This window comes from Lepisosteus oculatus, chromosome 7 (genome assembly GCF_040954835.1).
Source record: "Lepisosteus oculatus isolate fLepOcu1 chromosome 7, fLepOcu1.hap2, whole genome shotgun sequence".
Taxonomy (NCBI): domain Eukaryota; kingdom Metazoa; phylum Chordata; class Actinopteri; order Semionotiformes; family Lepisosteidae; genus Lepisosteus; species Lepisosteus oculatus.
The window spans coordinates 23,573,884-23,600,913 of record NC_090702.1 but is presented as its reverse complement, the minus strand read 5'-3'; the positions used below and the strand labels follow the sequence as shown (position 1 = coordinate 23,600,913).

Genomic DNA, 27,030 nt, shown 5'->3' with positions numbered 1-27,030 from the left:
ATCTTAAAACTTATCACTAAAGACTTAAATAATTTAATTTTGGGATAAGGTTTCTGGGTCTTTATTATTACTGTCACTATTACTCATTTTGTAAGTATAATGTAAGAAATTACTTTTTTTCACTGAGCCCCTCAACGACACTAGAGGAGCGAAAATGGATGGGTAGTAGTTCGTGTTTCAACTACTAGGTGGCGCTCTGATGTCTGCAGGCCTAGCGGACTCCTCGGTGTACCCTCTTTACCACAACTGACGAGGCATCCTACACGCTCTCCGATTTCACCGATCGGCCAGCCCGCCGGTAAAATATTCAGACAGCAGCTTTTTTCGAGATATTCCGTGTTGTTGTGACCATAGAGGACGAAAAGTAAAGGTGGTTCTATAAATCCATGCTTTCTTAAGTTCAGAAGGAAGACCTGGTCTTGAGGGTAAACCGTTCTTGAGTTAGAAATCGACTACTTCTGGACTCGACAGAAGCCCCCTGGCCGAGCGGGAAGAAGGAGTGGGAAGTCGCTCTGTCCACTACTGACTATTCCGATATAAATGCTGCAGCGATGGAGTGGTAAGATGTTGCATATTCTCTTCTTCCCGACCTAGTTGTGGCACGTTTTTAATGGTTATTATACCCGTGTTCTGCACTGTACCGTAGCAGTGTGGAGACATGTGGCATGCCAGTTTTGGAGGGTAGGCCGCGGGGTACAACACTAGTGAAACACATCTCACCTGTTACAGTGAGCTGTGGGACGGGTACCCGACGTTGATTTGTGAACATTTGTGATGTACATGGGTGGAAATGGATTCGATACTCGACCCTCCAGGCGCCCGTAATATAAACACATTGAACTGAACGGTTATTTTTTCATTTTGAGATCGATATATTGGACTCTTTATTTAAGGATGTAGGCAGAGTTAATTCAAAGAATGAACATTATATAAGGTATTTAGCAATTCCACTATATAATGCGTTTAACGGCACATCAGCTTTGTACTTTGCTGTTGGAAAGTAGCATACCGAGAACGCCTGGACAAAATATGTCTAGGGAGCTCAGGGTTACTACTGTCAATGTACAGTATGTGGGGTTATGGAAACGACAGTTGAAAGCAGAGGATCCTCCATATGGCAGAAAAAGGTTAGGGAATAGTCGGCATGGATTGGAAAAGGGTAGTTCTCGCTTAACAAACACACTTGCTAGAGTTCTCCAAACACGCAAGAGCACCAGCGGCAGATTAACGCGATAAAGTTAATTCTAAAAGGTTAATTCTAACATTGTAGGTGATAAGTATTCAAATAAATGTTTGTTTTATTATTAGGAGTTGAAATTTAAAGGGTAGTGAATAAAAACATGGGTAAGGGATGAATGCTCTAGCTGGGGTGATGTTATTAGTGGTGTGCCATAGGGACATGGGACCTGTGCTCTACCAGATTTCTATCAGTGATCTAGATTCTGGCGTGGAGAACAATCGAGTTCATATGATGCTACCAGTTTATGAGGATGAACAAACACTATGAAAGCAGCCAAGTAAATTCAAGATTTAGAATTCCAGACTGGGCAAACACCTCACCTGCCAGATGACATTTAATCTAGACAGAGCGTTACGTGCAGATTGTAGAAACTAGCACGAAGTACAAAATGGGAAACACAAATTTAGAAATAATTGGGTGCTTATGGTAGCATCTTTTTATTTCTTTATAATGTGTGAAAACAATACAAAAATCAAATAGGTTATATAGTTAAATAAGACAAATAAGAGCTCATTTTAGAACAGCACTCAGTTTTTGTTCAGAAAATAGCTATATTCTGGGAGTACAGTCCTGGTATTAATGTCCTCTTCTGACATGCTAAACAAACAAAATCTTTTTAGTCTTGAACAGAAAAGATTACGACGGGACCTGATTGAGATATTCCGAATCCCCAGAGGTACAGCCACAGTCAGCCTTGTGGGCCTCTTCAGAATAAGTCCTGAAATGAATCAATGGGCACAACGTAAGGGGAGAACAGGAGACACTTCTGTACGCCGAGGGTTGTGGGAGCCTGGAACATACTGCAAAGCTGATCCCTGCTGTGGCTTCTGCCCAGACAGCAGGATGATCCTCTGATCAGTTAGTTACTAGCTACCAGATGGGCTGGATGGGCTCAATGACCTTCCCTTGTTGGCCGGCTTAAGGTCCTTACGTCATTTATCACACCCTTCCCTTGTCCCCAGCGAAGACCCTCCTCCTCGAGCTGCGGTGTCAGCAGAAAACTAGCAATAACCTGCTCTTAATGGCGGGAGATGCAGTTCTGTTCGTGTCTACAGTTACCCACAGCAAGATAAAACACCATAGCTCTTTTTCTTTAAAAAGACACCTGTCACCATGCGGTTGGAAATGGACATGTTGCCTAAGGGGATCTGCCGCCAGGGGTCAGGAAGAGCACTCAGTCCTGGTTATGCAATATTTCATGTCCGTTTTTAAAGACGCCTTTGTGTTTTTGTTTTTGGTTTTTATGGGGGGGCTGACATTTCTGTCTGTCTCAGGGGCAGCAATGACCTGATGTCGCCGGTGGTCCGGGAGTTGGAGGTGACGCGCGCGGCCCGCCGGAGGAGCCTGAAGAAGAAGGTGGCCTGTATCCTTTCCCTGTGTCCCCCGGCCCCCTGTCCCGCAGCTGGCGGGAAACGCGTGGCGTGGGCCCGGGGAGACAGCCAATAAACACCCTGATGCTGCCTTTTCCTGCTGGACCCTAGAGTGGAGGATACAGGCAGAGTCAGCAGTGTGCTGTCTCCAGCTTGTTTTGTGACGTTCTGCGTGAGAATAAAAAAAGCAATAGATAGCTGTGTGAATCCAAGATAGTCCATGGTCTGCATGATGGGAGAACTTGTTAGTGAGCGGAAAACAGGGTCACGAAGGGAGAGGAAGCATAGTTCGGACCCGTGTGTTCATTCTGCACAAGCGTCCTGCGTCGACTTGTCAGATTTGTTTGTCTGGGACGCCAAAATAGGAGCGGCAGGGAATGATGTCAAATCAGTAAGGGGGTACCAAAGGACTTAGACCAGGGGTGCCCAACCTCTTTTAATGTAAGATCTACTTTTTCGTTTGCCAGTCCAGTGCGATCTACCGGTGTGAATTTGAAGCTCTGATATAGGAAAAACAGACTGTGGGCACATCAGTACAATAACGATACCCATCGCTAAAATGACAGCCAACAAAAGCAAGTCACTCACGCTACAGTGAACAAGTAATGTTCCCCATTTTTTGGGGAAAAAAAATCTCCAAACTTAATGAGAGCATTGGCGCTGAGAAGCTTTCTTGAGAACCCTTGTACTTTTTTTTTGGAACGTGTTGACACTGCTGATCATGTCGATGACTTTTTTATTTTGTCCCTGCAGCTCGACGTTCAGCTCATTCAGCAGTTCAGTCACGTCAGAGCTCCTATAGCCTTTTTCTCCCAGTGGCAGCCAGCACTCAGGGAAGAGACTTTTACAACCCATTCGACAAGGGTTAAACAGACACAAGGGCAGTCAAATGAATGACATTACGTGCACAGATCTGAATAAATTTGAAGGCTATTGAAAAAAGTAAATAGTCAAATAGCCCATTTATTATTTGCCAGATATTCTTGCGATCGATCGACTGGTTGGGGCACCCCTGACTTAGACAGATGCCTGACTTGGAACTTAAGGTAAGTGGTTTCGGAGTGCTAGGTGGTGATGGCAGGATTATACATTTTCAGTGCAGGGTGAGAGGTAGCGAAAATAATTGAGGTATTAATGAGGGAGCAGTAGAAATCGCTTATGTGGAAGTGTGTAGACTTTGAGGGAAATCCTAAGGATTTGCCGTATATTGGTCAATAACTCTTAAAGACCTTTTGTACTACATTGGAAGGCTCTGCACTGGGTTGGAAGACGCCCACAGTGGTCGGGAATGGAGCTCAAGGGTCTCGCAGCTCTGTGCGGCACTGACGGCCAGTGGGACTGGAGTGGCAGGGTCCGCTGCCTGCCCTCTTCTTGGCCGCGCTCCTGCAAGCTGTGGGACATCCTGCAGGGACGACGCCGCAGGGTTCCACGGCTGTGCAGGGCCGGCCCTCAGCCCAGACTGGGTTTTCCTTGACTCGGGATTCCAGTTCCCTCTCCCAGCAGCGAGAGCCCCAGCGCTGCCGCCATGGCCACCACCACCCCTGCCAGGTCCCTCCTGCGCACGCCAGGCTCCCTCCTCAAGAGGTCCTGTAAGTCCCTCGAGCCTCCACACTCTTGTCCGTCCAGAATGGTGACATCGATCTTGTGTGTCTGGAGAGGAGAGACGATGCTCTGCTCGCTGCCTTCTTGCCCAAGTTCATTTAAAAAAAAAAAAATCATATAAGGTTTTATTTAACGTTGAAAGCTAAACTAAATACCAAGCAGGAGAGGCATAGGAAACATAAGGAAACTCTAGTGTCTGTTTCAGGCCCTTCTTTACATCTAAATTTGACCTGCCCGTCACAGAGACCTGTTCCATTTAAATTCTGAAGCATGATCAAATTTAAAAGGGCATCATCCTCAAATATTTGCACTTTTCTTCTCGAAGTTGAAAGGGACTCTGGGTCGTCAGTAGCAGATACATCCCACACTCAAGCCCCAGATGTCTGGGACAGTGTTCTGCCTCTTCTCCGTGTCTCCAGCCTGTGTGTGTCTTCTTATTCTGAAGAGTAACGGGGCTGCTAGGATGGAACTTCTACCGTTTTAAGCATTGTTAGTCTGAAACGGCCCCGCCATTCAACGACAATAACACCAGCCCTGTTTGTGCAGTCACTCCCAGGAGTGCTTTGAGGAATCCAGACGTGTCCGCCATCTTGGGAACCGGGGGGAGATCCCCCCGTTACATCCAGACGCCGAGTCGCCTCAGCAGCATCGCGGCAGTAAGGAGACGCCGTTTCTTTTCGTTTTGGACAAAGGGTCTTAGTTCTTAGTAATTTAGCTTCTGTTGCTTTTGCCAAACAGACCCAGGGTACCTTTGAAAGCAGTTAAAGGAAAACTTTTCTGCTTTTTTAAAAATGTTTCCCCCACATGCTAGTTATTGTTTTTTTCTTGTCCATAAACAAGTAATGACTCGGTTGAAAAGGTGCACGCTCGCAGTTACTGACCTGGACGCAGAAGCTGTGAAAAGGTGTCCTCATACCTCTCTCTCTTTTAAAACGCAGAACCTGGACGACAGCGACTGGACCAACACGCTGTACGTGTCCCCCCAGCAGACCGCCACAGGAGAGGTGAGCTTCACAGAGGACGTCACCATGAGTGCTGTCCTGCTGAAGGAAGAAGACCCTGGAGAGGCAGGTGAGGACAGCAGGGATTATCCAGGATGATTAGAACATTAGGAGGACTGTTTACTCAGCTGTGTTTTGAAAACTCCATGTCCATCCACTGTTTATGTCCCTGATGGTTAGCATATGAGGACATGGTCCACCCCTGCATGAAGGTGTCTAGTGTTCTCCAGGGAGCAGGTCAGCCATGATCTCAGCTGTAAGTGTGGCAGGTTTCTACTGCTCCGTGGCACAGATGTGTTGAGATGAGCCCAGCCATCTTTAGAACCTCTCTGCGAACGTGGGATTACAGGGTGTACTGGATTGAAGACACCCTACACCCCTGAGACAAGGAAGAATCAACTGTGAGCTGTCAAACTGTCTCCCTGCCACCCCTGTGGCAGGTGTGTGCAGCTTTGATCTCGGAAAGTCGCAGGTTCCTGTTAGTTTTAACACCATCCAAGCTCTTACCTGTAGTTGTGGTTTGTTGGATGGAATGAATCTTTTTATCCTGCACCTCCTAAACATTTCCATGCTCATAGATACAGTTGCTGTATCTACAGAGTGCTGTTTACCCACTAGTGCTATATCTTTAAAGCTAGACTTTATGGTGTGATGCTGGTCTAAAGTTGGACTGACACTCTTTTATAAACATAGCCTTGTGTTCTCCTTAGTGCTGAACAGTGTCTCTCTGCACTGAGCAGTGAGGGAGGCATGCAATAGTAAGTAATGGGAAGGGTTCAACACTGAAGTACAATTTTGCCATGTGCAAAAGTTATTTTTTAAATTGCTGCTAAAGTGCTATCAATGACAAAATTGTATTGCGATCAGTGCTTTTTCTTTGTATTGGAATAAGGCACTTGCTTATAAAAAGTCACTCTTAGATTTGTGTAGAGCAGTTAACCTGTCACAGTTTTTCTCTTTCAATTATTAGTCAGCGGGTCAGCGTATTCTTTTGTTCTGAAATCTGAAAATCTCTCTCAGCAATTAATGTCTTATCTTTGAAAACTGCCTCCTGGTTTTATTCAAATGCTGACATTGTGATTGGTAATAAAGCAGGGTATTACGCCATTTTTTCTACAATTCCTCCTATTGCCACCTTTGGAAGTATTGTCTTTTTTTTATCTCTGTCTCACACAGCGTCTATGAGCCTGTTCCCTGACTTCCTGCAGTCGTATCTGAGGCACTCATCCAGTGCCATCTTCGACCTGCTGGAGGAGTATGAGGCCATCTGCGGAGAGCAGGTACGTCCATCCGTCTAGGATCAGGGAGTCTTTTATTCCTAGAAGGGGAAGTAGGAAGACCCAGCCCAGCCTTGACAGTGCGCCAGTCCACCTCTGGGCTCACACACACGCCGGCGCAATTTAGGGATGTCGGTGAACATAGCCAGCTGCTGTTTCTGGGGGGTGGGAGGGAACCGGCGCACCTGGGTGAAAACCCTTGGTTGACTTGGGTCAGGCAGGGAGATGCCACATAGTTGCACTGCAATCTGGGCTTGAACCCTGAACTCGAGACATTTTGAGGCTGACATACCTCCATGCAGAAGATTCCCAAACGATGCCAAAGCTCAGTGAATATACTTGTAGCAGCATGGAAAGCAAAACAAACGAGTTTGATTTCAACACAACCCCCAGACTCGCTGTGCACAATATATGAGGACCTAAAATGTTGAGATCTACTTTTCTTGTTTTAAAAAACTGCCAAATAACTAAGCTCTGGAAATGATTTACCCTATTAAGTAATTTAACTACTGTTAATACAAACTAATATTTCTGTTCCCTTTTCTATTATTTATTGACTTAGTGACTGTAGATAACGCATCTTATAGTTGTTTCTTTGAAGGAAAATGTCAAGTGCAGCAACTGACCAAGATCAGTAACAGCAGCGTTCCCCATCTCCGCTGGGACTTGCGCTCTGTTAGCGTGATGGGTCACCCTAAAACCGCCTGAGTGTTATTTGTGAATTATATACACTTGCAATTTCTTGCAGCTCTGCTCCTCGGGGGCTCAAGTAGCTCCTTGGCTTAATTTAACAATTTAAGTTGATCGTACACAAGCTGTTCTAGGTTGGTTTAGTGTCAAACTCTCAAACCTGCGGGACAGGAGCTCTCCAGGAGCAGGGCTGGAGACTCCTGGGTGAGTAACGCTGAGAGTGTTGGAGAGTCCGCGGACGAGCTGTGAAGTCTGAGAGAGGACAGTGCCCGGCTGCTGTGTTGAGCCCAGTGTGGCCGGGGGGGGAGGTGCTAACAGCTGGGGGCTCTCTCCAGGTGCGCATGCTGCAGAAGATCGTCCTGAGAGCCGCACCGGGGCAGAACAAGTTTTCCAAGACGGCCAGCATGCTGTGGCTGCTGCAGCAGGAGATGGTGACCTGGCGCCTGTTAACCTCACTCTACAGGTAGGCCTGTTTGGAGAAGAAAGCCAGCAATGGCTTCAGAGGTTTTTTTGGTCTGTTAATGTTTTCGCATACACTGGCACTCAATGTAATCATTATCCAAAGCAGAAGACTGTCCTAGACGATGTTTATGTAATTGATGCTCTTTTTGGCTGTTTTTTCCATAAGCTCATGAGTACCGTTTCTTTAGATCTGTTAGTGACAAGTCCTCAGTGATTTTTTTTTTGTCCTGTCTCGATATTTATCCGTGCCAGGCAGTAGCTAATTTTTAACACTGCCTGCCAAGGGTTAACAATAATCACTGGGGAGCTGGGTGTAAAAACTGGTTATGGTCACTCACAGCAGCAGCGTTTGGCTTTAAGAACTACAATTCCCATAAAACACACTGGGCAACTTCCTGACAGCGTCTACGTCACAGTCCCTATGCTTCCTGGCTGTGGTGACGTCTAGCTGGTCCCTCCAGTTCTGGCAGCTTCATAGGTAGTCGGTGGCAGATGCAGGAGGAACTCGCATGGTGTCTCTTTGTAAAAGTCTAAAAAATGAGAAAGAAACATGGGAGAGTTTCCAGATGTATTTACAAGTTGGGAGTACTCCAAGATGCTAGCAAGGGTCCCACCACTCACCTTGTACATTCCCAGCATTTAAAACATTTACATGTACTACAACACCTCTAAGCACAGCAAAACTTATTTTTTTAAATCACAATTACAATGTACTTAAGTCACAGCAAACATACACCTTTAACCTATCAGGTTAGCACATCTAGCTAACAGTTCAGTGTTTGTCTCTGACACCGCACAGCCCCATAATACACCTTTTACATAGTTGAAACAAAAATAAACACTTAAACCTTTAAAAATGAGACAGTGACACTGCTAAACATAAAACTATAGGCATTTAAAAGTCCTATTATTTCAGGTTTACTGGTCTTACTTCAGAAATTAGAAAAAATCGTGGGAAGGTTTCCAGAAGTACTCACAGGTCAGGAGCACTGCAAGCTGCAGGATCTCACAGCTCGCCTGAACATGGGCCTTATTCCTGACTCCTGTGCCATCGATTCATCACATGCTTACACATCCATCTGACGATACTTTAAGTGCACAGAATTACCTGTGCAAAGTTAGGAGCAGGAGACACTTCAGTGACTTAGAAAGAGGGTGACTATTGGCGTTTGACAGAACTTTAGTGACCGAAGCAGCTCAGCTTGCTGATGATTCAAGAGCAGCGGCGTCTAAGGAACTCCCAGGGAAAGGGCACACTCAAGGATCCTGATATCTGTATGTTAATTCAAAGTAAAACACAAGTCGAGCATCTGCAGAGTCACAGACTGCAAATGTCAAGCTGGGACGCGAGCATCCCGTTTCATCCAAAACTGTCCACTGAGAACTTCATAGAGTGGGATGCCATCGTTGGCTGGCAGTACACATATCCTAGACTCGGGCAAACTTTACACCCCAGTGCATACAAGCCTCACTGACGGCACATGGTGGCTAAATGACGTCTTAATTAATTTGACATTGCTGTTTCCATTTTTTCTCCACTCCCTGCACTACTATGATACATTTAGTCATGTGATACTGCCTCAGCTTGTTTATGTCAAGGAGCTGAAGCTGGTCAGGGTGCGATTAGCTGAAGGCTACGTCCTTGGCCTTTGCTGTTTGCCCTCAGATTGAGTACCTCTGAAGGCCAACAGTGTTTGACTCAGCAGCTGCCTCCAATGTACTGTCTTTTGCCTCCTTCTTCAGGGACAGAATCCAGTCGGCTCTGGAGGATGATATCATGATTGATGTTTCTGTAAGTGGAGCTCAAGTGAATTTGTACTTTTGTGTGACTTCTGCAACTAGGAGAGGATGGAGTTTCCAAAGCCACATCGCCAGCGCTCAAAATTACTGTTTCCTGCTTATTGGAAATTTGTGTTAAGTTTAATTGTCTAGATGTTTAGCTAATGTTTTAACTTTAAAAAGATCCTTTCTCATGAGCAAAGCTTCGACTTGGTGTGTTGTGGCCAAGCAAAATCTCACAGACTAAATCCCTTTTAAGATGCAAAGACAATCTGTTATGATAACCCTTGCTTAGGTCTGTGAAGTCATCTGTCCAGTCATTTTGTCTCGATCCTGAAGATATGAAAAAGACTTCTTAAAGTCAACTAATGAGAGGAGTTGACGGGAATCTGTGTTTAGTGATTTCCCTCCTTTTCAACTGTTAACACACTACCTGATGCTGCTCCTTAAAGAGCTGTTACCAGCATAATACCTTCAGTTTCTCCTGCCTTCTTTCAGTGTGACGTGAGATGAAAGTAACAGGCTGCTCTTTGTGGATACTGTAATAACAGCCAACCTGTCATTTTAAATGGAGCCACAGGATGATAATTAGTTTATTGGGGATGTGTAAAAAAATGCTTACTCTCAAAATGCACACACATGGGTGTGATGAGTGTGTTTGCAAAGGGCCTCACAGTGCCGGGTGGTGGCTGGGTGTTTGGTAGCAGTTTTGGGAACCTGCCTAAGAAAAGTGTTTATGGTACAACCTGCAAGATATCTAAAATAAAGCCTCCTGCACTGTCTAGTATCGCTTTTGTGTGTTCCGATCCCTGTTGTCACCTTATTAAAGAGTGGGGTCTCTCGCCCCCCATCTGTGCGCATGTGTTTTGTTCCAGGCTCCGAACGAGAGTGAGAAGCTGCTCATGGAACATCTGTTTCAGAGGGATTCTATGGTGCGCCAGAGCCAGGTACTGGTCCTCCTGTGTCCCTGGGTTGACACAGCTCTCACTGAAATGAGCGGTGCTGTTGATTCATCAGTGCATTGGTAAAAGAACCGCTGATGATTACGGAATGTGAGCAAGATCCTTCTAAAAGTTCAGCTCTGTAAAGCGTACAGCATGGGGCAGAAATAGGACAGCATTATTCCTGATTCCACCCAACAGCACAAACAGTTCTGCCTGTGCTCCTGTCCTTGTCCCCAGAATAAGATATTTTTTGTCTCTGTGCTTGAGGTCATGGGAGAGGACACATGGAACCTCTCATCAACCGGGTCATAATATTGGCTTCTGTCCCAGATGTTTGTGCACAGTTCCAATGTGTGAGAAACTGTGTGTGAAAGAATTTGAGAGTTTGTGATAGCTGGTTGTTTTGTAGCTTGATGTGTTCTTCACTATTATGTGGAAATTCTGGCATTGGTCATTTATACAGTCATGGATGAAGCCTGTCTGTCATATCCCGGGGAAATGTATGATTTTTGTACGTTTTTATTTCTAGCTTGTCGTGGACTGGCTGGAGAGTATCGCCAAAGATGAAATAGGAGATTTTTCCGATAACATAGAGTTCTACGCAAAATCAGTATATTGGTAAGCGACGCTTGCGTTCATTTTCATCACGCGGTGTCTCACACTGCCTAAGAGCCGAATCCTATTGATTTTCTCAATCCGTGTGTTTAGTGACGTTCTTGTTGAGGGATGAATTGAAATTTTCCCATACCACTGAGTGTATTTTAAAATGTGTATAAAGAACATTTTTGTGTTCCTAAACAGGATATTTCCAGGACACTGGAAAATGTTGTTTTTTTAGGAATGAAAGGAATGATTGTTCAAAGATTAGAAGGTTTGTTCTTTTTTGAACTCGTAGCCCAGTCTATGCATCTGCACTGTCAGCGGACTGAAATCTGCAGTTTTTGGTTCTCTGATTCCTCCCTTGAGCCCTTGAGTGAGTGGCAGTGCTAGTATTCAGCTCACGATGTGTTGACCGTGGAAAGGACCTTGAATGATTTGATTTATTTTGGTAACAGTGGACATCATGAAACACACAAGTGGTATTTGTGTCCCTGTCTCCCAGGGAGAATACCTTGCACACGCTGAAGCTGAGGAGGACAACAGCCAACACTGGATTCAGCCGACCCCTGGTTACCGAGCTGGTGAGGCTTGTTGTGGACAGAGAGGGGTCTCTGTGAGCCTTCAGGCTGTCCGGGAGGAGGAAGATCAGAGAACTCCCCCCCCCCGAAAGAGCGCTGACTAAGCCCGCACAAGACCGGAAAGGGCTCTGGTGGCTAGCATTGAGCACCGAGCGAACCCTGGAACATGCCAATCCTCTCTGTTGTATGCTGATTTAACATCATTGCGCCATGTGTGAGAGAGGAATCGATTGATGTTTCGGCTTAGTTTTGTTTTTTTATGAAGAGCTATCAAGATCAGTTTTTTGACTTCTCATAAAATTTCAGTCCACCTGAATATTTTCAAATGTTGGCACATTTCTCTACCGTAAATGTTAAATTGCACACTTCTTTTTTGCTAAGCTGCGCAAATGAAACATGACAATTTATAAACGTTGTTTTTACATACTATTTACCTGAGAAAAGTTACGTTCGCTTTAATATAGCCTCTTTGCTCATTTTGGCATTTGAGTTGGCCTGGTTTTTCCGACCTGCTTGCTGGAGTCGTTGCCTGAGTGTGCCATTACTCAGTAGCCCAGCACTGATCTTACGACAGAGGGGCATGGGCTGGAAGAGGACGACGGTAGTTTTTCTTACTGCTGTGTGTCTCAAGGACCCAGATGCCCCACTGAGACAGAAGAGGCCCCTGGCGGACCTTGACCGCGAAGACGACGCCAGGCTGCTGAAGTACCTCTTCACTCTGGTGCGGGCTGGCATGACCGACGAGGTGAGTTCACACCGCCGCCACCTCAGTTCACACCGCTCCGCTTTACACTGTTGTGCAGCTGTAAGAAAATAGCTTTTTAATAGTTTTTATTAGCGTGTTGTTCTGCATGATTACACAAAGCTTTACTTTGATGTAAAAAAACTTGGCACAGTCTTTTCACAGGTTTTTAAAAATAATTTCAGAAACGCCACTTATTTTTACTTTACAATGTTTCGCAATAGCCAACTGTGTGTTTTACACATCTCGCACATCTTGGTTCTCAGTTACTGTACAAACCCCACAACCACACGCAAGGGAGAATAAGTGTAGGAAGACTCCTCCGGCCCACCCACCTTCGTGCTGCTTGTCTTTAACACACATGGGCACCACGGACCGGTGTTGGAGGTTCAGCGCTGATCGGAGGAGGGGCGCGTTCCTCACCGGCAGCGCCTCGTGTCTACAAGTGCCTGGGACGCCACAGGCAGTCGCAGTGTTACTGGCCAGGTCCCTCTGTAACCTCAGCTGTGATTGGTTGTACGCTGCTGTGTGGGCAATCCCAGTCACAGTTGGCTAGTGACATCACCCAGGCTTGAACCCGCAACACCAGGGTCACAGAGCTCAACCTGCGCTCAGGCGTGTACCTTTGCTGGATGATCCACATGCTGTTCTCTTTATTTTTCACCACCTCCATATTATTTGGTGTGTTTGCGGAACATATTCAGGTGTAAAACCATCCTTATTTATTTTCAGGATTGATTCTAGGGGGACCTCAACAAGATAACGTTACTCCTCAAAAGCAAAATCCGTCAGGTATAATATATATTTACAGGGAAACTGCTCTAACCTAAGCCATCTTCCCAAACGATCTGTGACATTTGACTGTGAAGCTGAGCTTCTCCTTGCTGTGGGTGGCATTTGGAAAGGGCAGGGTGACCCCTGGACAAAGGAGGTTGTGTATTGACGTTCCCTGTGGTGTGGTTTGCTTGAAGGCACAGCGTCTGTGTAAGCGCTGCGGTCAGGCCTGGAGAGCGGCCACGCTGGAGGGCTGGAAACTCTACCATGATCCCAACATCGGTGGAGGTATAACCGGATCTCGATGTTCCCTGCGCCAAATGTGGATTACATCCATGTTTCTTTAATTTAACTTCAGTATCCCTGCTGGGAGGTCTTTCATTGACCAGACCAGCCTTTAAAAGCTCAAAGACCTTGTCATTTCTCGTGACTTTCAAGCTTTATGCAGAACAGATACACATTTAAGATGAGAACTGAAGGCTCGTCCACCTGTAGTTTGACATTTCAGTACATAGCCACTCCAGGACTATCAAACATTTTGTATAATGTACTAAGAAGTATTTACAACGCTAGTAATCCTGCTGGATTCAAACCTCCTTTGCTGGGTTTTTAACGCCTCTCTATTTCAAATGGCAGCAGTTGCTAACATTTTAGTGGTGATGTTGGGCAGGAAGACTTATAAGGTTGTTTCTCGGGGGAATGTGAAAATGAAGCGAGCTCCAGAGGCGGCAGCCCACCCTGTCACATTCGGGTGTGGGCCGCGGCCGTGCGATCCCTGATCCGTCGTGCCCCGCGGGGTGCGGGCGTGTGTGCGTGTGTGTCGCAGGGCTGGAGCTGCAGCCGGTGGAGGGGAACCCGCAGCGCTGTGTGTGGAAGGCCTGCTGCTGGAGGATGGCCGAAGAGGTAGGGCCTGCTCGCGCTGTCCACTCCCCGTCCCACCGGCCTCAGAGCTTGAGGACGGGTGTCCCCGGGTCCCCAGTCTCAGACGCTTGTCTCCCCCCACCACCACCACCACCCGACTCAATATGTGAAAGAGTAACAGACATGTGAGAAAGGGGAAAGAGTAAAGAGTAAAAAGTTGGCAAAACATTTCGTTCTGGATGGGTCCCTGCAAGAAGGGTGCCATTATCGTTTCGCTCAAGTCAGTGCGCAGTATTTTGTGCATTGGGATGACATGAAGTTTAATTTTTAGAGAAGCGTCGATTTTTTTTTTTTTGTTCGTTTGTTTTTTGCACTGGAAACTGAAGGGACCATAGCGTAGAGTCTTAGCCCTGCCCCCAGTTGAAGGAGTCTGGGAGGCAGTATGTTGTCCGTATTCCTCCCAGAACTGACCTCTCCCCTCTGGACTGGACTGCCTGCAGGTGAATCTCCACAGTTGGAGTAGGAGGTGCAGTGCCGATTTAATAGCTAAGATATTCAGAAACACTTGAACTTCAGCGTGGAGTAAACGGTGTATAATAACATGTTCTGTGCCTCCCTGGAACTTCTGCTCCTGTGGGATGGACCACCAGGTCAGACTGACTTTCTCAGCGTTATCTCTAAATAACACCTTTTCCATACCCTTTAATTACTTTTATATGGATAATGTAAAAGGTTATTCGGTATTTTGTACATTTTACATTTTTTCTTAATCTGATTTTTAACTGAAATCTTTCCCCAGAGTGTCACCGCATAACAGACTTTGCTTAATTTCTTCCTTGTAATGACTATCCTGGAGGGACTCTTTCCAGGAGTCCGGTATTGAGTCAGTAAATGTGTAATTGCATGTAATCTTTTACTTGGCACATTAGCATTTTTTAATTTGTCGTCTGCACCCTGTTATCTGTCACAGGAGAGATTCAACAGATATGAACGAGCGATCTACGCTGCTCTGAGTGGAAATCTTAAACAGGTACTTTCTTTTTTTCAGCCCAGGCACAAGTTATACAAATTTTTGTTTATAGCTGTTAGACCACTGAAATGCATCGCGTATGTTGCTGTTTGTTGCCATTTCTGTTTGTTTCTAAGAATGGGGTCATGCTCTTAAAGTGAATTCCAGCTCAATTAAAAAATGACTTGTTATACTTTCCTGACTGTGAAATTCCTCGTTCCTTCATAAGAAATCCAAGAGTACTCTTAACTGAAACATTTATACATGTTCTCCCCCGGTAGTTGTCAGTTTTATGGAGAAAATATATATATAGGGGAATGTTTCCTATAAGAACAAATAATATGTGGTCTTAGCAACTGAGGGAGCTACAGTCCTTTATCTGATGAAGCTCTGTTGGCTGAAATTTCTTTCAAACAGTAAAATGAATCTTTTAAAGTAGAGTGTGTGGGAGTTTGCATTTCTTCATTTAGACCTTGCTATACAAATCTCAACAGAATGCTTCTACCATCTTCCACGTGTGACACGTTACAATTAAAATTCTTGGACGTGCGGTTTAGGATTAAAAGGATGTAGGCAGTAAAGAAGCAGGGCCAAATTCAGAAAGAGCCTTCTGCCAGGGCTGTTCTACTGTCCTTTCTGTTCAAAGTGAAAAGTCCTAATGTTCCAAAATGTAAAAAACCAGCCTCTCGTGAGACTTAAATTGGCAACTTGAAACATTATGTATGCGATGCTTTACAACCTCATTGTTCATTGTTTTGTAATTAAGAAAAGGTGTTAATTATTTGAATACAGCCCAGCAAGAGCACCGAGTCCTACTTAATTTTCAAGACACATTTTATAATAAGTGTTTTACTGGAAACTCGGGGGGTTTTCACAGAAGACGGTAATTTTATCCACCGAGCTGGTCTTCGCGAAGCTGCTGGAAGCGTGCCGCTGACTTGACCGCCTCTCCCCCTCTGCTGTGCAGCTGCTCCCCGTCTGCGAGACGTGGGAGGACATGGTGTGGGCCTACTTCAGAGTGATGGTGGACACGCTGGTGGAGCAGGAGATCCGCTCCTTGGGCACGTCCAGCGACGAACTGGAGGAGCTGCCCAGAGAGTACCTGGAGGCCAAGTAAGACCACCTGCACCTGCTGGAGGACATCAGCCCTGGGGCGCACAGTGATCACAGTCCAGGGGCTGTTCTGCAAAGATATGAGAAAGTATGGTCTGGCAGTCATTCTTTGATGTCTTACCGTCAGTGGAAATCCTTTTCCATTTCAACTCCCTGCCTCATGGCTGATGGTTAAACTCCTTTCCTTGTCTTTGGCGGTTATGGCCGTCAAGCATTTCCCTTCTCTAACCTTCTTCATCCGAGCAATTGGGAATGTGGGTTTCACTTCTCTCTGCTTGACAGTCCCCTCCTGTGCAAGGACTGTTAGTCTGTGTGGAGTCGGATGATAGCTTGGTAACCATGTCTGGGTGTGAACCGTTGTGTAGACAGGGTAGCTTCTCACGCCACATGCTGGCAAATCAAACAAAAAGGAACTGAAATAAGCCCACCTGTCAGACATTTCCATCCAGAGACTGATCGTAAAGGTACATCTTATTTTGTAGTTGGACCATGGAGAAGGTGTTTGAGGAGCTACAGGCAACAGAGTCAAAGGTGAGTGCTCTTGTTCTTATTAATGAATTAATTAAATAAAGCCTGAATTGAAGATCCTTCCTGATGTTTTGGCTGGAAGTATACTGTATCAGTTCATTTGGAGTTGTTGAGCCAAGTGAATGTGGTGTTATGTTTTCCATTGCTTATCTGCTGCACTGTGGGGAAAGTCTCGACAGGGCTACCTTTTAGCATGTTGTCTGATAATAGCAGGTCTATAACGAAGAGCAAATCAATGTGTCACTGACACTAATGTCAGAATAGAAACACAAGGATAATTTGTAAGTGCTTAAGAAAAGCATAGTAGGAATGGAGTGTGTAGTTGTGGATTTCATCGACATAAGACAACCCTCAGGACCAGTGTTATGTCCCTTGTATTTTAGAAAAAGTAGGTCTTCAGACGTTAGACTTGGTGCTATCAACTTCCATGTATATATGTTACCCTTGTGTGCTTAATGTTTGTCTAATCCGGTGGTTCTCAAACTATGTGGAGTGCTCCCAGGTGGTCCGCCATATGACCCTGGAACTTTGTGTTGTGCACTGAAAAATCAGGATGGGTTTTCATATGTTCTATTTTAATACATGTTGAATATGCAGCCTACATACTACGATACAGCGCGCACTAATACTTGAGTGGACACAAGAGCTACTATGTAATTCTATACCATTGCATAGGAATGTGTGCTAAGAATGTAAGTGACCAATTGTATTTAAAAAAAGTTATCTCCAGCAAATATGGAGGTAGGAGAATGTGCATGATTTTGGAACAATGTCAATGTTGTAAGCACAGGAAAGCATAGAAATGCATACTACGAACACTGGCAATCTTGTGACCACAGAAAAGCGTGATAGATAACAGAAAAAATATTTAAGGACTGTTCTAGGTTAATTTGTGAAAAGTACACCGAGCGTTTCTGTGTTTCGCTCCCATGCGCATGAAATTAAAACTTCTTTTAAGTTCTGAAATGGAAACAGGGAAAAATGCAAGCTTGTGAATTGCTAAAGCAGGTAAGCCCCACACTAATTTGAAGAACCTTATTTACTGCTGGCAAAAGAGCTGACACGTATTATGTGTGGAGAAAAGGCTGCTAAACAGCTCGACCTGCTGCCCCCTCCAAAAGACACAGTCACTCGTAGAATTATTGATATGGCAGATGATGTCAAAAGTACGCAAATAGAGTGCGTTAAGATGGGCAGGTGCTGTTCACTGCAATTAGAGAAGTCTGTAGATGTTGTCGATTTGCCCAATTTGCTCATTTACAGACGGTGCTGAGATGACAAGCCGACATAGCGGTGTAGTTGCATGAATTAGAGAGGTTGCTCCAGAAATGAATGGACGCATTGCAACATCCACCGCGAGACCTTTGTCGTCAAGAAAATGCCTGACGATTTAAAATCTGCTAGACTGTTTGAATTGTATCAAGGCTCGAAAAATGAATTCACATCTGCTTTGCTTGACTAAACAGGCTCACCCCACTCAAAATAGTGCTTTTTTATTGTTTTTTTCTGTAAAGTGCTTTGAGAAGCCACCTATAATCACACTATATCAATTAAAGTTTCTTATAATAATTATTAGATGTCTATGTGAGTGTGTGCGCGCATGCATGCTCATATTGGTCAATGAGAATTTCTGGGGTTCCTATGAGAAGATGACTTGTAAAGTAGGTGGTACTTGGATGCTTTGGTTTGATCAGGGGTGGTACTTGGTCCAAACAGTTTGAGAACCACTGGTCTAATCTAACTCTTTATTAAGATGCACTTCTTACATTCTTAAGATGTAGGATGTACTTCCTGTACAAATGTGAATGGTGTTGTTATCTGCAGAGAGTACTGGACGAAACGAAAGAACACTACCACATCATTCAGAAGTTCATCATCCTGGGAGATCTGGACGGTACGTTCAAGGTTAAATTCTCAGCCTTGTTGTGTAGAAGAAACTGCCCCGTTTCTGAATGCACAGAGGGCGCAGAGAAGCAAACACACATTGGGACAATATTTGACTTTTTTGCTTTACTTTTAAATGATATAACCAGTGGTTATTCACATCCATCAGAGTCAGAAATGAGGGGTTACATTACATCAAACTCTTGAGCAGAAGAGAGAGGATGTCAGCAGAAGAAATAATTGAAAACCAACCTCTCATTTAGAGAACAATTTTTTTTACTTTGCTTTGCTGGAATATTTGAGTTGCACATCACCCTAGGTTGATATATTAAAATGTTGTCTCTCCGAATAGATGATTTGTTTAAACGTCTTATGTCTGTTCATTTGTAAACTGATCTTAAGCTTCACTACTCAAGACCCTATCTTTATTGATGCAGCCTGAAAGGAAACCAGTGTAGGTCAGATCGTTAACTGGTGCGAAAATGGGGTTTTCAGTCCACAGCGCGTTGTGCTCCGCGAGTGTGCAGTAACGGGATGTGACGTGTGTGCTGTGCGCAGGTTTGCTCGAGGAGTTGAGTGAGTGGCTCGGTCGGGAGAGCCCAGCCCTGCCCTCACATCTGCTGCGCTTCATGAGTCACCTGGTCCTCTTCTACCGCAGCCTGGGCATGCAGCTCAAGGTAGGCCGAGACCCAGGGAACGATGCGTCTCAGCACAGGAAACGTTGCCTCCTCCTGTCCCTGTTCTCCTCTCCTTCCTTCTCTGGGGTCGGAAAACACATTTTTGTCTAAACCTGCTTTCACAGTGCGTGGTGAACTGAGGGTAAATCTCCCCCAGTGTTTCATGGAAGGTCTTACTTTTTCACGCCTTCGTGTGGTTGAGCTCTCGAGGAATTTACCAAAGTGTTACATCTGGTTCTTGAGTTCCAGAAGTAAACATTTTAATCTCCTTGTTTTGTAGGAGGAGGTTGCTATAGAGGTCCTGAAGGCTTATATCCAGGTAGGTCAAATTAATAATCCAGCTATAGACTTATAAGGGAAGCATACAGGACACAACTCCTATTCAGCTGTGTGGGTTCTTTGTGTTGAGTGCTAAACTGTTTGTTCTCTTTCTCTCTCCAGCTTTTAATCAAAGAGAAACACACAGACCTGATTGCCTTCTATGTCAGTCACTTGCCTCAGGATATGGCGGTGGCTCAGTACGCTCAGTTCCTGGAGTCCGTTACCGAGACGGAGCAGCGTAAACACTGCTTGGACCTGGCCAGGGAAGCAGGTAAGGAGAGGGGAGGCTCTTCTGCCTGTGAGCAGGGTGGAAGACATGCTTTCTGTCATCTGGGGTTTTCTTTTTGTGTGTACACTCACACACTTCACCAGGTGTAGCTCACTGACTTGGTAGAGTTTTTAACCAAGTTAAAAGCTCTCTTCTGCCATTGCGAGTTGTATTTCTGGTTGTCTTTCTTTTCTTCTTTTAAATAATGGTGGTATCTGCCAGTTTCAGCATACAACCACAATGTTTATTCCAACTGGAAAACATTCTGACTGTGACGTTTTGTTGGAAGTTACTTCTTTATATGTTCGCATCAATGCAGTCTAAAGACAAATCAGCTTTGATTGTGTTGGCCTCACTACACAGATAACAAGACCAACAATTAGGTAATTAGACATATGGATTAAAATAAATCTGAAGGTTTTTGAAAGTGATAAAAGAAAATTCAGTCTCCAGCTAATTCTCGCCAAGTACACTTGACGTATGTGCTCATCAGGGATTAGCGCTGTAGCTGCTGTAGTTTGGGATTTAGACACTGATATCGGTCGGGACATAAAGCTCTCTGTTGTCCATAGTCATGTCTCTACCAATATATTACTTCTTAATTTCTGCTCTCCTGGAGTTTTGTCATTGAGATGTTCTTCATTCTTTTCATATTGAGGTGCCCATTTTTCTATTTAGTGTCCTGTACTGGTTTTCTTTACTTCAGCAAATGCTTTTGTACAGTGAAGGAAAACTACTTTGCCCGTTCCTCGGTGCATTAATGCCATCCCACCTGTTCTAATGTGCCTTCTTGTGCCACGTCGATTCAGTAATGAATCCAGTATAATTCTATTGATCTCAAATCACCAGAAATTTGGAGGAAAAAAAGAAAGACTAAGGTTTTTTTCTGGCCTAAGCCAGCAAATTATGAAATATACTCTGACATACACATATACAAAAATCACTGATTGCACCGTATGACTGTTTGATGTCTTTACTGCTAACAGGCCTCGAAGTGGCAGCTGTAACCAAAACTGTGGTGGAGAACATTCGTGAAAGAGACACGGAGGACTTCGCTCACCACGACCTGACGCTCGCCCTGTTCACGGGCACCTCTGAGGTGTGTAAGGACGGCTGGCTCACTGCCCGGAGGGTGTGGGTTTTTGTTTCTAGGTTACAGTACCATAGCTGGTACCTGGTTTTTCTGGTGACATAACAGGAAACCCCCTTGCATAGAAAAGCAACAGACCAGAGGTGATTCTTTCAAGGAAGAATTCAGTCCGCACATAATCCATGTCTAACCCTCTTATTCATTCAAACCTTTTTATTTTTTTTAAAGAGATTTTTAGCGATAGAGTCCGATGCAAAAAGATTGTCACATACAGGTCATTTCTCCTGTGGCGTTTTAGGGTTTTCTGGTATCAGCTGGATCTAGCGCGTTTCCCGCTGTCGTTTTCTCTGGGGGGCTCGGAGTGGGCAGTTGAGGCCATGGCGAGGCAGGGGCTGAGCCGGGTGTCTCTCTCTCGTGTCGTTCAGGAGGACATGCGGAAGATTGACGTTATCGACTGGCTGGTGTTTGACTCCTCGCAGAGGGCCGAGGCGCTCAAGCAGAGCAACGCCATCATGAGGAAGTTCCTGGGTGAGTCCGGAGTGCAGCACAGGGGTAGACAGAGGTACCAGAGACAAGGGGAAAGGAAAGTGCCGTCACGAAGAGAACCTGCTTCCCCTTATCACTCTGCGCGCTTCTTTCCTTTTAAAGGCGATCCCCACAAGAGTTTTTGTTCCTTTTATTACGATAGATTTTTTTGTTAAAGATAAACATGGTATTCCTTGTTTAACTTTGAAGAATTTTGTCCTGCCACTGCCTCTGACACACTGTTGACTTCTTCCTTATTTAACACCAAAGTGAAATGCTCACTTAGGATATTTCACTTCATCCACAATGGTTCTTTTGCTGTTGTGGAACTGGTAGAACTCCACGACAGTGTTACTTTTCTCTGACTCGCCTGATAGCTGTAACGTCATGGGTTTTTCATGGCACCAGATTGTTTACAGAGATAGTTTTTGTCGTGCTGCAACAACTTTTCAATTAGTCTTTCTAATGACGTTGGATGGGTTGATGCTGAATTCTCTGGCAAAGTCATGTTAGTTCCTGCCAGCTGCATTCCCAGAGTGCTCTTTCTTTGTCACTGAGTAGGAGCGTTGCTGGAGTAGTATTAAAATGAGTGAACCTCAAGTTTGTATGAAAACGTACATGTACAGTACCTGTTTAGCATCATATGTACTTTTTGCTTTAGGAAATAACTCTTAATATCGTGCAATATACTCTTTAAGTTAATTGGTCTTTCATAATTATAAGTGAAAATACATATTTAATTTCTATTTATTCCTGTAAAGAGTTTGTATAATTGCTTTTCTCTGAAATTGTGGCAGAGCCGGGTTTTCTACCTGTAACTACATATTCCAGGATCAGTCTAGGCTAACGATCGTGGAGCCAAGTAAAAGAAGGAAGTGTGAAAACTGAGGAAGAGGATGAAAGTCTTTCCCCATTAATGCCCCTTTCTCCCTAACAGGCTCAAAGAAGCACGACGCTGCCAAAGAGGTATTTGCCAAGATCCCCGAGGACTCCATCAGAGAAATCCACAGGCAGTGGGAAGAGCAAGGCCTGGACATGCCCCTCCCTGCCGAGGACGAGAACGCCATTCGGGAGCACCTGTGCATACGTGCTTACCTGGTGAGAGGCCCGGCCCCTCATCACTCTGAAGAGTCCATTCTGGAGACACTCAGAGACTTTTCTCTTTAGTGGCTTGATGACCTTTTTTAAATTCTCACATGGGCTTCTGCCTCCCAGTCCAGTATAGCTTGGTCTGATTTCAGGGTCTCATTTTGGACAGCCTGAATTGTTAAATAGCAGATGTTCAGATCCACAGTGGTCTGTTAAGGCTGCAGCAACTAATTGACAGTTGCTTGATCGGATGAGCAGCCAGCATGCAAAATCAGAAGGCAACAGCTTGACTTTTTGTTGATCTAAGATACGGAGTCTAGTCAGACAACTGTTTCAAATGAGAACTTGGTCGACTTACAAATGGGACCTTTTAGGAGACATTTCCATGGGCACATTTGACTGGCTGACCCTTTTGTGCAGTCCTTTGACCTGTGGTCTTAAATCTGTGGGAAGAAAATCAAAGAACCTTTAATTAGCCAGCAGTGATATTGCCCCGCGACTCACAACTGGCTACCCACTGAAGTGTGAGTTTGGTCAGAACCTGGATGGAATACCTCCTGGGAAAGCTAAGGTTGCTGTTGGAAGAGGTGTTAGTGGGGCCAGTAGTGGGTGTTCAACATGTGGTCTGAGTGGGTCCTAATGTCCCAGTATAGTGACACGGACACTATACTGTACAAAAGCACCGTCCTTCGGATGAGTTGTAAAGCCAAGGTCCTGACCATCTGTGATCGTTAAAATCCCAGTGCGTTTCTCGAAATGAGTAGGGGAGTTACCCTGGCGTCCTGGCCAAATTATTAATGGAATTATTATTCTTAATTACATTCCCTGCTTGAGTCACAAAGGTATCAGTGCATCCTATCATGACTGAAGGCTGCAACATGTGATTTTAACGCCCTCTGCTGTGCCTTCAGTTTTCTTGGTGTTTCATATAAGCTGTGTGTTGTTCCCTCAGGAAGCTCACGAGGCATTCAATGAGTGGTTCAAACACATGAACGCGCCACCTCAGAAACCCACCCTCTCCTCACAGGCCAAATACACGGAGACCGTGGCTCATGAGATGAAGGAGGCGGAATACAAGGTGATTTTTTTTTCTTATTTTGACAGCTAAGTGATTTTTCCAGTTATGTTAAACATAATTTGTAATGACACTTGCTGGACATGCTGGAGAGAGCAGTGGTCTGTGTTTGTGAACCCAATGGCAAGCTAGGGAAACACAGTCAAGGGGACCAGGCAACATGGTAAATACAAGTAGGCAGACACGATCCAGAGTCGTCATCATCCAGCCAAGCAAGATTCAAATCCAAGACACTGCAGAAAATCTGAAGCAGTCAAAACAAAGAGCTCCAAGTAAAGCTAAGGCAGATCATAAATAACCTGTTCCACCTGAGACGGTTGTGGTCGTAAATGTAGTGGAGGTGGAGCAGGCTTCCTGTATGATCACACAACCACGAGATACGGCTGAGTACAGACTCCACAAGTCGCTGTGGCAATGCTAACTCATTTTACAGCGCTCCAGCAGAGGCAAACATGACAGAATTAGTATGAATAAAGCCAAGACGAACTTAACAGAAAAATCAGTCTACAGACTGATGCATGTAGAGTATTTGCTTGGGTGGCTCAGTCACACAGTTGGCCGTTCAGACTTCAGGCTGGGCTGCAGAGCTCCCATCACTGGTTCTGATTATTAGCCGAGTGAGTTTCCAACCCCAGCAGTCGGCCATAGGGGTGGATCAACAGTAAACACTTTGGCTTGCCGGCCATCCTTGAGTTCACAGAGTTGTTGGTCAGAGCACCATCCATCTTATTTCTGATGCCTGGAGCTCTTACATGGAAACTGGAGGGGGGGGGGATTCAAAACAGGTATGCTAAGAAGTACAAATTCAATTCTATCACGTTTTAAGGGACAGTAAAAAGAAAACAAATAGTGAGCTCTAGTTTTAAAGAAGACAGAAATGCCTGTTCTCATACTGCTCATCTTTCATTGTTACAAAGCTAGTGCTTGCTGCTTTGTGATGGATGGAAAAGCATCAGAGTGGTACAGGGCAGGACATAAAGCCTTAGGCACTGATGAAGTCTTCTTCACTTCAGATGGATTACAAGAACTGGAAGGAGTGTCTGGAAGCGCTGACAGAAGATGTGAAAGAACGAATCTACAACGTGCTGCTGTTCGTCGACGGGGGCTGGATGGTGGATGTCCGGGAGGTGGGTAACTCCTTTTCCGTTTCCGGGGCAGGCCGGACACCTTTTCTCTTCTAATGCGGTTAACCGTGGGGTACTTTTAAAGCCATTCCCGAGCAGACGTCGCACTCTCTGCAGCCGTGTTAGAAAAAAAGGAGGATTGACTATCCTTCTCTCTAGAGGGGCCCTGCGTCGCGACGCCCAGCCCTGCTTAAACATCCGACACACGGACAGGTGTTGTTTTGGGATGTTTGTGTGAAAGGTCGCAGCAGCTTCTAATTTAAAAAAAAAAAGCAGCCCGCGCCTCACCACAGATGGGAGACGTGGTAGTAGAGGCAGCCTGTAACCCCGGGGATGCGCCGCCTGTCGGGGGGAGAGCTTGAGATGGCTTCTTGCGTGTGCAGGATGCCGAGGAGGACCCCGAGCGCTCGCACCAGATGACTCTGCTGCGGCGGCTGTGCCTGCCCATGATGTGCTTCCTGCTGCAGACCGTCCTGCACAGCACCAAGCTGCACCAGGAGAGCCTGCGCCTGGCCGACATCATCGCCTCCGAGCAGCACAGGCTGTACCAGGTGAGCCGACCCGTCGCCCTCGGGCTGCGGGGGATAAACCAGACACTCATAAAGCTATTAGATATGCAGTTCCCTGCATTTAAGGCAATTAGTATGCTCAGCCTCTGCTCCTTAAAACAGATCATTCATGAGCTTGTGCTAAGGACCTTTACCTGTACTTAGCTGAATGAATACTATTTCATTGACTGCAAAGAGCACACGAGACAGTACTGAGTAAACCACCTCCCTTTAACACCACTAAGACCCGGCAGACATCCTTAATGCATTTGCAAGCTCACCTCTTTCTCTTGAAATACTGAAGTTCAATCCCAAGGGGTATAGCAACCACTGCACTAGTTCGCCCCAGTAAGCATCAGGTTCATTTATTCACTTAGGTTTGTTAATCCGTAAACTGCAGGAGGTGCTCAGTGGAGCATAGGTCAAATGATGTTATTAATCTGGCTTCCACTGTACAGCATGGACGTGAGCTGACTTGCTTTCAGCAGTGCAAACCTCAGAACAGTGTCTTGGCTTGCTTTGCAAAAAAATAAAAGACCCTTGCTGAATCTTACACGCTGTCATCTAAGTAAAGGCATTGGCTGTACAGTACTTTGTACAAGAAACTGAACCGATAACGTACAGCATCCTCTTGCAACACAGTGTTGCACATAATGTTGCCCCAAGCTTGCTCGTCAGTTTAAACAGGCAGCACTGTCAGTAACAGTGTGTGCATCCAGTCATCAACCTCAGCCAGGTGCAACTGCAGTGCTGACACAAGTGTGTGCGATTTGTAGGATGGTTTTCAAGGCGTTGCATGTTGATGGCAAGAAAAAACGTTCTCACTTGATCTAAGATGTCCTCTCAAAACCATCATCGATCTACAAATTGATTCTAAGATACCATCCATTATTCGAATCGCTTTTTCCAATCAGGGGTGGGGGATGTCCTATTGCGGCAAGCAGGCAGGGGACACCCTAGACGGGACGCCAGTGCATTACAGGGCTGGTTTTCCAGAAGCCAGTTAACCTACCAGAATGTCTTTGGACCGTGGGAGGAAACCCACAGGAACACAGGGAAAATGTACAAACTCCATGCAGAGAGCACAGATAAGAGAAGTGGAAGATGTTGTTTCTGAATGTTTGTGTTAAAAGCTCTAGAGGCTTCTCATAAAAAAAAAAAACAAATCAGTACCTCATCACAAATGGAAATTAAACCAAGGCTCCAGTGCTGTGTGCCACTATTACAGTCTTTCAGTAATTCATCAAGTGATTAGAATGCAGAGGCTTCTGTGTGTGGTGTTTTGGAAGGCAAAGCTCATTGCCTTGCAGGTGGGTGCATTGGGGTCCCTACAGGTGGTAGTGGAAAGCTAATTGACCTCGTGTCCTCTCTATCTTGGATGTGCTGGGACGCTGAGCCATGCTGCGTGTCTCTGTTTCCCCCTGCCAGGTCTTTTCCAAGGAAGAACTGCAGAAGCTCTTACAGAAGTTGCGGGAATCTTCCCTGCTCCTGCTGGACCAAGGCCTAGATCCGCTGGGATACGAGATCCAGTCTTAAATTGTTTGCATTTAGTTTTTTTTTTCTTTGCTAATGTTTTTGAACTATATGAAAACCAGTCATCAAGCCATGTCTTCATTTTCTATTGAATAAAGGTGTTAACCAATGTAAAAAGGCTGTAATTTACTGAGATTGAAACAACCATTGTTTAAGATGCTCACACAATGTTTTAATTTTCAGCTTCATGTGTTTTGGTACCATGAATCTAGTTTTCTGTATTTTCTGTAAACAAAGCCCCAGATTACATAAGCCCAGCTCTGCTACTCCGAAAGGCTGAACTATCAAGGTAATTTTTCCCTGTGTAACCTGTACAGGCCTTTGTG

The 27,030-nt window shown here is 45.2% G+C and overlaps 1 protein-coding gene across 1 annotated transcript; it reads left to right on the top strand.

Annotated features, from left to right (window-relative positions):
• Positions 1-271: 271 nt before the first annotated feature.
• On the top strand, positions 272-26,821 carry nup107 (nucleoporin 107). The gene is made up of 28 exons (XM_015352925.2): positions 272-559; positions 2,515-2,603; positions 4,098-4,199; positions 4,759-4,868; positions 5,151-5,283; positions 6,390-6,493; positions 7,516-7,643; positions 9,386-9,434; positions 10,297-10,368; positions 10,895-10,983; positions 11,468-11,546; positions 12,175-12,288; positions 13,257-13,347; positions 13,886-13,962; positions 14,891-14,950; positions 15,897-16,042; positions 16,525-16,573; positions 18,395-18,464; positions 19,013-19,131; positions 19,412-19,450; positions 19,573-19,723; positions 20,707-20,819; positions 21,236-21,338; positions 22,273-22,433; positions 23,377-23,502; positions 24,513-24,626; positions 25,007-25,174; positions 26,600-26,821. Exons 1-28 carry the CDS (start codon positions 552-554, stop codon positions 26,705-26,707), a joined length of 2,772 nt encoding a protein of 923 aa, XP_015208411.1. The 5' UTR covers positions 272-551; the 3' UTR covers positions 26,708-26,821.
• The last annotated feature ends 209 nt before the right edge of the window (positions 26,822-27,030 follow it).